The sequence below is a fragment of the Salvelinus sp. IW2-2015 genome, unplaced genomic scaffold (genome assembly GCF_002910315.2).
Source record: "Salvelinus sp. IW2-2015 unplaced genomic scaffold, ASM291031v2 Un_scaffold5254, whole genome shotgun sequence".
Taxonomy (NCBI): Eukaryota; Metazoa; Chordata; class Actinopteri; order Salmoniformes; family Salmonidae; genus Salvelinus; species Salvelinus sp. IW2-2015.
The window spans coordinates 1-12259 of record NW_019946519.1 but is presented as its reverse complement, the minus strand read 5'-3'; the positions used below and the strand labels follow the sequence as shown (position 1 = coordinate 12259).

Genomic DNA, 12259 nt, shown 5'->3' with positions numbered 1-12259 from the left:
CAATGTCAGGGGACAGGTCTTTAATTTACGGGTCAACGACCAGCCCATGCACGGTTTTCGGCGTGTTACCTTCGGACGACAGGGACAGGTATTGGAATCCGGCTCAAAGGACCAAATTGTTTTGAGAATTTTGTTATCAATGTTCATAAACTTCAATTAATCTACTCAGTCTGCAACCCAGAGTTTGTAAGGTTCTGGTTTAAATGAAACAGACAGATTTCCCAGCTTACAATAGTCAAAACTTTTATTCACGAGAACGTTCTAAAGTCAAGAATGCAAACAAAGTCTTTATAACACACTCAAACAAGTTCAAATCTTAAGCTACGCCTTGCTCAGACAGTCAGTGTTTTTCCACTACACAGATACATTGTTTAATCTGCAACATGTTTCATAATTTTCTGCAAGTCTAACAGTTTCTCCCCTCCACGGGTGGAGACAGAATGTCCTGTAAGGAACACAGTACTACAGCTTGTCTGTCGATAGCTCATTTGTTTCACACTTGCACCCTGCTTACATACTAAAAATGAACTAAAGGTCCTTGTTCTTATTCTGACTAAAACTACACACATCATCAGATTATAGTTTTATAATTCTAATAAATTTCATACAATTTTATGGTTTCAGAGTGGAATTATTTAACTTCTTATGGCTGAAGGGGCAGTATTGAGTAGCTTGGATGAAAGGTGCACAGAGGTGCCCAGAGTAAACGGCCTGCTCCTATGTCATAGTTGCTAATATATGCATATTATTAGTAGTATTGGATAGAAAACACTCTGAAGTTTCTAAAACTGTTTGAATTATGTCTGTGAGTATAACAAGACTCATATGGCAGGCAGAAACCTGAGAAGTTCCACTTTCTGTTTGGATTTTTTCTGGGGGTGGCAGATTTTCAACCAAGCTCTCATTGAAATTACAGCAAGATATGGATGAGTTTTCACTTCCTACGGCTTCCACTAGATGTCAACAGTCAATAGAACTTTGTCTGATGACTCTAATGTGAAGGGGCCGAAGAGACAGGAATGAGTAATCACTGCCATGGTTACCACGCATTGAACTGCCGTTCACTGATAGGGAGCTCCATTCCATCGTCAACTGAAGTCAATGTAATTCTCCGGTTGAACGTTATTCAAGATGTTGTTAACAACATTCTAAAGATTGATTCAGTACATCGTTTGACATGTTTCTACTGACTGTTACGGAACTTTTGACATTTCGTCACGTATATAGTGGATCGCTTTGTGACTTTTTAGCGCGTTTTGGTAAACAATTCCAAAGTAGCTAATTGGACATAAATAACGACATTATCGAACAAATCAAGCATTTATTGTGGACCTGGATTCTTAGGACTGCATTCTGATGAAGTTCATCAAAGTAAGGAAACATTTATCATGTATTTTCTGTTTCTGTTTCTGTATTTCTGTATTTCTGTCCAACATGGCGCTAATTGGCTATTGTTCTGAGCTCGTCTCAGATTATTGCATGTTTATTTTTCCATTAAAGTTTTTTTGAAATCTGACACAGCGCGTGCATTAAGAGAGTATATCTATAATTCCATGTGTATAACTTGTATTATCATCTACATTATGATGAGTATTTCTGTTGAAACGATGTGGCTATGCAAAATCACTTGATATGTTTTGAACTAGTGAATGTAAACTCAGATTTTTTTATATAAACTTTATCAAACAAAACATGCATGTATTGTGTAACATAAGTCCTATGAGTGTCATCTGATGAAGATAATCAAAGGTTAGTGATTCATTTTATCTCTATTTCTGCTTTTGTGAAAGCTATCTTTGGCTGGGAAAAAGGCTGTGCTTATTGTGTTTGTGGTGACCTAAACATAATCGTTTGTAGTGCTTTCGCCAAAAATTTGTGGAAATGTGAATTGAATGTAGAGAATAAACACCATAGATCTGGTAGAAGAAAAATACAAGGAAAATAACATACGTTTTCTGTTTTTTTATTGTTGTTGCTCATCTTTCAACTGAACAAGAAACAGCCAAACATCAGATATGATGCTGGGATAATTTGATGCAGAACATAAGAGGGCAACAGTATTTGAAAAAAGTTTCAAAAAGATATCTTAAGGAACGAGTGAGCTACATGACATTGAGCATGTAGTCACCCAGGTGTCCCACACAAGTTGCCCAAATGTACCCAAGTGCCCAATGGTACAGTGATACATTTTGAAGTAAATGACTATATACAAAATAGAAAATGCTATTCTAACACACACCCAACAAGACAAAATACAAAAAAATATGAAAATGTGAAAAAAATTAAATAACAAGGGTAACTATTTACACACATTCAATGTATAATATACAATATTGTGCATACCCCAGTCCTCTACATAATATTGTTCTGCTGATGCCATGCCCAATAGCAGTCTCTTTCTGCTGTAAAGTAAGGGGTTACTGAACAGGTGTGCAGGTGATGGGCATTTCCCGTGACAAAGCACACATCGACCCTCCCCACTGTGCCCTTTTTGCCCTGAGGCACATTCATGCCTGCTGAGATGAATCTGGGCAGTGAACAGCACTGGTTGGAGCAGAAGGGGCAGAGGTAGAGGGGCAGAGGTAGACGGGACAGAGTAGAGGACGACAGAAGGTGCCTGCAGTAGACTTGCTGTAGCAAGCAAGCTCCTGGATGAGCAGCTCTCGGAAGGCTAGCTGTTGGATGTGGGCTGTCCACAGCTCTTAGCCATTTCCTTCTGGAGAGGAGGAATTCACACCACTGCAATGTCAATGAAATGATAGAAAAATGTCTTGTACCATTTCATTGTCTTGTGGAGCACATTGTAGTAGCCAATCAGTGCATCTGACAGGTCCACACATCCCATGCTCTTGTTGTAGTCCTTGATAGCTGCAGGAATGGGGACATTTTTGGTGGTCCATGCCCCAGTAGCGCCCTTCACACGCCTGATGACGTGATGTCCACTGAAGGACTTGTGGATAGTGGAGCACATGACCACCTCTCTAGTATCCATCCACTTCACAAACAGCAGGCCATCTTGGCGGATCCATCTCATGGTCCCCCGCTCAGCACGCTTAGGCTTGTCGTTCACCTTTGTCTTCGGAAAGCCCACTCTGTTGGTCCGAATGGTGCCACAAGCCCACACCTCCAGCTTCCTCAGGTCTGCAAACAGGGTAGGGCTTGTGTAGAAGTTGTCCACAAAAAGTTTGTAGCCCTTCCCTCGCAGCTGAAAATCTAATAACTACATAACGGAATCATAACTGAGTCCCTTACCGGTCGCAAAACTGCTCTTCCCCTCATAGACAAAAAAATTGCACGTGTATGCACACACAGAATCAGCCAAAACAAACAGCTTGTAATCCCACTTAGTTGGTTTGTTACGCATGTATTGTTTTAGGCCAATTCTGGCCTCTGAGGCTACCATCCTCTCATCGATGGACAGGTTCTGGGCAGGCTGAAAATATGTCTTGCAGGCCTCAACGATGCTGGGGTAGAGAGGTTTTATTTTGCAAAGCTTATCAAACCTTGCTGTGCCTCTCTCCTTCTCGTTGTTCTCATCAACTTCTGGGTCACTGATATGAAGCGCCCGTGAGATTGTCAGAAACCTTTTGCATGACATGACAGTGGAGGGGAAAGGCAGTTGATAGAGGGGAGCAGTTTTCCAGTAGTCTTTCAGGGTTTTCAGCTTCACAAGACCCATGTAAATGACCATGGACAGGTAACAAAAAAGATCTGACAGGGAAATGGGCTTCCATCCCTCTTTCTTGCCTGCCTGCTTCTTAGCACCATACTTATTAGTGTTCAACACCAGGGAATCAACAACAGATGAGGTGAAAAACAGCTGAAAAAGTTGCATGGGGCTGTACTTGGAGATCATGTCCAGCTGGGGTCCTGATGGCCTTTTTGGTCTGAATAATGGAGGTGGAGGCGCCACATCCTCCTCCAGCACAGAGTGCCAACGACCCTCCTCCTCTCTGATTGCAGGTGTATCTCTTCCCCATCTCCGCTTCTTTGTCACAGACTTCACACCTGGCAGGGCGGGGGTAGGTGTGGAGCCGGAGACAGCAGGGGTCCGGCTAGATGAACGAGCTCCTGTGGGGGATGGGCACCTTGGCAGTGGGGGCTCCCAATCAGAATCGGAGGGACTGTGAAATAAAGACACAGACACACAGATTATATATAGAGTAGGGAAACTAAATCATTTTGGTGATCTGTGGTTCTATTCCATGTTTAGATAAAATACATGTAAAAAATCTCTCATATATACAGACACACAGATTATATATAGAGTAGGGAAACTAAATCATTTTGGTGATCTGTGGTTCTATTCCATGTTTAGATAAAATACATGAAAAAATATCTCATATATATACAGACACACAGATTATATATAGAGTAGGGAAACGAAATCATGTTGGTATTATTTTCAAACAACGGCATGAGAGTTACTTACCAATCGAGAATTGCGTCTTCTCCATACAAAAACATTTCTTCAAATTGGGAGTCCAAACTTGTCCCACAATCTGATACATCTTCTTGTAAATCTGTGTCACTTTCTCTATCAATTTCGTCAATAATAGCATGTAGATCTGTATAGCTGGACTTTGCCTTTGATTTTCCAGATTTACTCGCCATAATTCTTTCAATAAAATAACAGAAAATGATCTCGACTCAATAGTGCTACGCGCAAACAAAGTGGCTCCTTCGGGTAGAAATTTCAATGGCGAATGGCTGTGTAAGGCTCGACTTTCGTTCAAGAGCTGGTCTTCCCGAATATAACCATTAGATATTGCCGTTTACCTCAGCTCATTGGCTATCTACCAAGCTAGATTTCAAGACGATTAGTGGTCATTGGGCCAAAATACAGTCAATCAAAGAAGCACTGGTCATATCATTGGCACGCAATGAGGTCATTGTTTGGTGTGTTCAAATCAGTTCCTTTCGGTCAATACGTCCCGTAAAAATAACCATCAGGTATGGTTGTGTTACTAACAAACAGAGGATTGCAATGAAACCAACCATGACTAGATAAACGTACATTTAGTGTGAGTAATTACATCGAATGTTTCGTCGAAAGTTGAAGGAGTCGGAACTCATGACACAAGCCGTTTACAAAATGTGTCGTGTTATGCTATAAAAATGGATTTAATCGAACAAAACGACCATTTATTGTGAAGATTGGACCTTTTGTATTGCCAAAAGAAGAAGATCTTCAAAGGTAATTGATGATTTTATTGCTATTTCTGACTTTTGTGACACTACTGCTTGGTTGGAAAATGCTAGTTATACTTGTGTGTGCGGCGCGCTGTCGTCAGATTATCGTAAGGTATGCTTTCGCCGAAATTTTTGAAATCTGACACAGCGGTTGGATTAAGAAGAAGATAAGCTTTTAAATGATGTTAGATACATGTATTTACAAGAACGTTTAATACTACGAATGGTGTATTTAGAATCTTTGCGCTATGCTATTTCACCGGATGTTAGCCAGGTAGAGAAGTTAAAGGAACTATTCAGTCACCTCTCATGGCGGACCTTGTGGATCTGCTGCCATAAGGTTTGGGTTTTCTGTTCAACAAAACTAATGATTGGAGGGAGTACAATGGAATTATCATTATTATTAGGTTTTGTTTGTGGTCATTGTTTGGGTTTCTGAATCGGTGTAGTACCATGAAATGCTGACCAAGTGGTTGTATTTTTTTCTGGGAAAAGGAGTGTTTCATTGTCTCTCTTTGGAATGTTTCCTAGAGTCACGATATCTTAAAGGCGTACACACACACATGGAACATTAGAAGTTTTATGTTCTGAGTTTTAATTAAACATGTGCATTCTTTAGAGAAGGGAATGTTCTGGGAACCTGGGATACAACATGTAGAAAATGTTTGGCGTTTTTTCTTTAATTTGTCTAATATAGTAAGAAACCCTTTTTGAAAGGGTGGTATGACTTTTGACCTCTATCATGGCTTTCCTTTGTGGTCTGATCAGCCTCATGGGAGGGCCAATTGGATAATGAATTTAAGGTCATTTGTAATACTGATTTTAAGGTAATTCGTGTAATTGATAATTATGATGGAGTTTATAGTTCTTTGACATATTTGTAATTTGAACCAATGAGAWGAAAGAAAGGGCATAACCTTTGACTAAGGGTAGGCTTCCTTAAGTCTCTCTTCCTATGGCTATAAGGGTACAATAATGTTTCTTTGTGGAGGGTTTCAGAGTAGTGATTTTGATCTGATGATGTTATTTGAAACTTTGTTTTATCTTTTGACCAGTAGTAGTATTTTTTATACAATACTCTCATGGAGAATTATGGGTTAAAAATGGGGCAAAGGTGGGTTTATAAAAAACTGTCATAAGGTTATTTTGAAACTCCCACTATTTTGGCTTAGCTAATGTTTAGTAATCTAGCAAAGTTTTATTTTCCCTTAGGTAATCAGCTGTTGTTGTATGCAGTGTAAGAAATTTAACACAACAAGGCTGTGAAATGTATATAACAGTATTATTATATTTTCTTGCTGAACACGGTTATAAAGTTAGCAAGAATAAGTTTAATAATGGTAGACTTATGTTAAGTATTTAGGACATATTCTAAGCCAACAAGACAGGGATATATGACATCTGTGGTGATTCAGGATCATTGAGAGTATCGAGATAAACTTGATCAACTAGGTAATAATCTTAGAGATTACTACCATAGACATGTTGATTTTTCAAAAAATCCATGAGTGCAGACAGGGAGACAGTGAGACATTTAGTCAATATTTGGAAACAACCCATATTTGATACGGACTGTTATAAGAAAGAGCGACAGACAGATAGTAGAAAAGGCAGACAGAGAAGGGCTCCCCCGCCCTATGCTGGGCCCTAAGGGGACCTTGATGGTTTGGGAGTATTAGAAGGAGGAGGAGGGGCAGGAAGTGAGCAAGATAGAGAGAGCAGAAGGAATGAGAGGGAGAGACTGGGAGGGAGGAGCAGGAGACCTGGAGAGTTACGGAGGTTAGAATCTCATAATAAGCCAGGATTGAGAAAAGATAGAAGTGACACAGAATAGTTAGATGACGATGAGAAGACACCCCAATTCCCACTCATAACCTTACCCAATCCCAGAGCTGGGGACGGAGCATAACCAGACACGATAGAAGTCTATAGGGCATGGACACAGAGAGATGTAGCAAGGGCATTAGAAGGAGTCGCACATCCTAAGACAGAAATAGAGGGATTCAGAAGAGATTTGGTACAAGGATAAGTTGCCCATACTACCTAAGTCATTGTTTAGATATGCAGCAATATTGATACATGGGCAGAGCCATGTATCAACTGGGGGGGATGGTGGAAATAATAAGAAAGCACTTTGTAGCATACGGGATCACAAATTACTTTATGTGTTCCAGATGTGTTATTTGTGCACAGAATAATCACCAGGGTAGACAGAAAGCAGGCTTAGGAAAACGCACATGAGTACAGGGAAAAATTGGATACTGTGTTTACCTATTGTGTTAACTTCTCTAGGATAGGGGGCAGCATTTTCACGTTTGGATGAAAAGCATACCCAAATTCAACTGCCAGCTACTCATCCCCAGAAGATAAGATATGCATATTGTTAGATTTGGATAGAAAACACTCTGAAGTTTCTAAAACTGTTTGAATCATGTCTGTGAGTATAACAGAACTTATTTAGCAGGCGAAACCCCGAGGACAAACCATTCAGATTTTTGTTTTTGAGGTCACTCTCTTTTCAATGAGGTTTCATTGGGAAACCTACCGCTTCAACTGGATGTCAACAGTCTTGAGAAATTGGTTGAGGTTATTCCTTTGTGTAATGAAGAAGTACGGCCATCTTGAACGAGAGTCACATTAAGTGTCCTGTTAGATAGAAGCGCGTGACCAGAAAGCTGGCTATAGTTGGTTTTAATCCTGTATTGAACACAGGTCATCCCGTCTTCAATTTTATCGATTATTAACGTTAAAAAATACCTAAAGTTGTATTACAAAAGTAGTTTGACATTTTTGGCCAAAGTTTACAGGTAACCTTTGAGATATTTTGTAGTCACGTTTGAGCAATTTAGAAGCGGTGTTTTCCTGGATCAAACGCGCCAAATAAATGGAAATTTTGGATATATATCGACGGAATTAATCGAACAAAAGGACCATTTGTGATGTTTATGGGACATATTGGAGTGCCAACAACAGAAGCTCGTCAAAGGTAAGGCATGAATTATAATTATAATATTCTGATACATCCAGATCCACCACCTTCCGGTACTAATTATATGACGCCATTGTCATTGATAAGAAGTAAAAGATAAACTATATAATACACTGATGAGTGACTTACAGAATAAGGAGTCAAAGAAGATCAAGATGTAGGATTTAAGGTAAACATTAAACAATTCCCTAGGAAAGCAAATAACTGTACAGGGATTGGGTTGGCCAGATTGAAGTACTCGGCCAACCCACCTCTGTTCACTTTAACTTCTGATGAGTGCCAGTGTTAAAGATACAAGAATGGCACCGAGAACTTAGATGATTTTAATGGCTGAAAGGTAATCGGTAATGTGACTGACTTAGGTTTGGAAGGACAGGAGACAATTCTTTACCTCACAGCACCTATAACTGATGTAGGGTGGGCTTGTACCAGCAAAGGACACATACGACAGAAACTACCAAAAAGGGTGGTTAGGAACTTGCGCCCCGGTGTTATTGGTCAAACCAGTTCGAGTTAGTCATCAGAGGCCAGTTATAGGAGGCTAAAGTAGGCACAGGAGGAGTTTTGACCAGGATGGGAGTAGCTTTGTCTAGATGGATGCTATTGGCATCCTCAGGGAAGTTACAGATTAATACAAAGCTATGAATCAAATAGGTGAAGACTTTACCACTACGTTCTTTTGGTAGTTGACAATACATAAAAATGTGTATTGGATTAATTACATCTATTATAATTAACAGAGATTCATGAATGAAACCGGGGATGCAGTAAAGGGGTTCTCTGACCAATTATCCGCCACCTCCCTCATGACCTGGTAAAATAGACTGGCTCTCGATATGTTATTGGCAGAAAAGGGCGGGGTATGTAGAATGATTGGGGTTCATTGCTGTACGTTCATTTTTTAATATCACAGCTCCAGACGGATCAGTGACCAAGGCCCTGGCTGGTTTAACCACATTAGCTCACGAATTAGCAGAGAACTCTGGGGTGGATAATTCTCTAACAAATTGGTTTGACAGTATGTTTGGGAAATGGAAAAATGTCATAATCCCTGTGTTATGGGCAACCTTCACCTGTATGACGGTATGGGTATTATGTGGCTGTTGTTTGATTCTGTGTATGCGAGGTCTCATTTCCAGGACTCTGGAGAGGTCGATGACGCAACAGATGGTGAGATACGGACCGATTCCGAGCCCTGGCCAGTGGGATGATGAATACATGCCTCCATGTATTCCATGCATGCCTACATGCCGCTAGCGGAACCCCTCGCCAACAGCCAATAAAATCGCAGGGCTCAAAATACAAAACAACAGAAATCTCATAAATCAAATTTCTCAAACATACAAGTATTAGGTACCATTTTAAAGAAACAAATTCTCGTTAATCCAGCCACAGTGTCTGATTTCAAAAAGGCTTTACAGCGAAAGCTCCACAAACGATTATGTTAGGTCACCACTAAGTCACAGATAAACCCAACCAGTTTTCCCGCCAAAGTGAGGAGTCACAAAAAGCACAAATAGAGACAAAATTAATCACTAACCTTTGATGATCTTCATCAGATGACACTCATAGGACTTCATGTTACACAATACATGTATGTTTTGTTTGGTATTTCATATTTATATCCAAAAATCTTATTTTACATTGGCGTGTTAGATTCAGTAGTTCCAAAACATGCAGTGATATTGCAGAGAGCCACATGAATTCACAGAAATACTCATAATAAATGTTGATGAAAATACAGCTATTATACATGAAACTTTAGATACACTTCTCCTTAAACCTTTTCTCAATAGGGGGCGCTGTTTTCACTTTGTAAAAATTAGTTCCCAAATTAAACTGCCTCGTACTCAATTCTTGCTCGTACAATATGCATATTATTATTACTATTGGATAGAAAACACTCTCTAGTTTCTAAAACCGTTTGAATTATATCTGTGAGTAAAACAGAACTCATTTTGCAGCAAACTTCCTGTCAGGAAGTGAGAAATCTGAAATCGGGCACTCTTATCCAGGGTCAGTTTATTAATTTGCATGTAATCTATGGGTCGACATGCACTGCATACGCCTTCCCCTAGATGTCAGTAAGCAGTGAGAATTGGAATGGGGTGTCTAGGTAGATCTGAGGCCGTACAAAAGCTCTTGGAACCGGGTGTGCAGTCTTTTCAACGTTCGTCATGACGCAAGACAGACCTCAGGATTGCATTCTGAAAAGCTCTCGTTATAGGGTTAGTAGCGTTAGATAATCCGGCATCTGATTTTATTCGATATAGGTGTTAAAAACATCAATAATGTAGTTATTTTAAACGCGAGTTATATTCAGTTTATATCAGTTATTGCGATTTTCGGTATTTTGTTTGTGCTGCGTTATGGTGAGTTGGACAGTCTTCGACATGGCTAATGTTTGCTGCTAATTCCAAATTGAAGACGACAATCTACAACCGAGCAACGATTTTTGCTGGACAAAGGACAACTTGCACAAGATTCTGATGGAAGGCTCACAAATAGTAAAACTATTTATGATGTTAATTCGTTGTTCGTTGAAAAATGTTTAAACTATTATTCCGCCATTATTTCCGTGCGGTCTCGCTTAACGCACGCTGTATGTCGTAGTAAACGTTATTTTTAAAAAATCTAACACAGTCGGTGCATTAAGAACTATGTATCTTTAATTGCTGTCCAACTGTATTTTTAGTCACGTTTATGATTAGTTTATTGATTAGATTGGTGCTCTCCCAAGAATTTCTCCGACATTTTTTTTGCATTTTGGCTACTATTCATTTTGTAATCCACGATTGTGTGCCGCTAAATATGCACATTTTCGAACAAACCATATATGTATTGTGTAATTTGATGTTATAGACTGTCATCTGAAGAAGTTTGAGAAGGTTAGTGAATAATTTAATATCTTTTGCTGGTTTATTCGTTATCGCTACTGTTGGCTTGAATTCAATGCTGTTGTGTGGTTGGCTATTGTAGTAAGCTAATATAATGCTATATTGTATTTGTCGCTGTAAACACTTAAAAATCTGAAATATTGTCTGGATTCACAAGATCTTTGTCTTTCATTTGCTGTACACTGTGTATTTTTCATAAATGTTTTATGATGATGAGTTTAGTAATTCACGTTGCTCTCTGTAGTTATTCTAGTTGCTTTGGTGAGAGTTGTGATGGTGGCTGCAATGTAAAACTATGATTTATCCTGAAATATGCACATTTTGAACAAAACATATGCTATACAATAGATATGTTATCAGACTGTCATCTGATGAAGTTGTTTCTTGTTAGTGACTAGTGTATTCTTATTTGTCGAATTTGTGATAGACTATCATATTAAAGAGCGGGAAATAAAAGTTGTTTTTGTAGCTACTCTGTGCAAGGTTAAATTTGGAAACGTAAAAGTGTGTACTTTAGCATCGGTTAGTGTAAAGCATATGTCCCTGTAAAAGACTTTTGAACGCAGACAGATGAATTGTATGGCTGGATTCACAGATGTGTATCGTTTCATCTGGTGTCTTGGACTTGTGTATGTCATGATATTTAGATTGCTAGTATTTTACTTTGTGCGCTATGCTTACGGCTAGCTGTCAGCCTTTTTTATGCATGCGGGTGCTCCGGATCCGGGATTGTGACCAAGTAAAGTTTAATGCGAACCGCTGTGGATTTCAAAAAACCTTACGAAGAAAAGCTATAATCTGAGACGGCACTCAGAGACCAAACCAGCCAGAGAATATACGCGCCATGTTGGGTAGTCCAACTATTATTCAATTATTCCATATATAGAATATTAACTTACCTTTGATTGATCTTCATCAGAATGCACTCCCAGGGAATCGGCATTCACAATAAAGCGCTGTTTGTTTGGACTCAATGGTCCATCATTTATCGGTCCAATAGCTTCTTTGAATAGGGCGTTTGGTAAAACATATCCACAATGGCGCATCTCGGCGTCCGATGTTCGACGGAAACGTTCAACAAAAGTTAGTATTTACAGGTCGGAGAAACTTGTCAACAGCTAACTGTATTAGAGAATCATCATTTAGGCATGTTTTTATCCCAGTATAAAGCTTCAATACT

General features: G+C 39.4%; 1 protein-coding gene across 1 annotated transcript; it reads right to left on the bottom strand.

The window, feature by feature from the left end:
- Positions 1 to 2731: 2731 nt before the first annotated feature.
- Positions 2732 to 4124, bottom strand: LOC139026607 (piggyBac transposable element-derived protein 4-like; the record flags this gene model as incomplete). Its single annotated transcript, XM_070441940.1, has 2 exons — positions 2732 to 3220; positions 3401 to 4124. Coding segments are annotated over 2 exons (1213 nt in total), but the record flags the coding sequence as incomplete, so codon positions are not given.
- Between the last annotated feature and the right edge of the window lie 8135 nt (positions 4125 to 12259).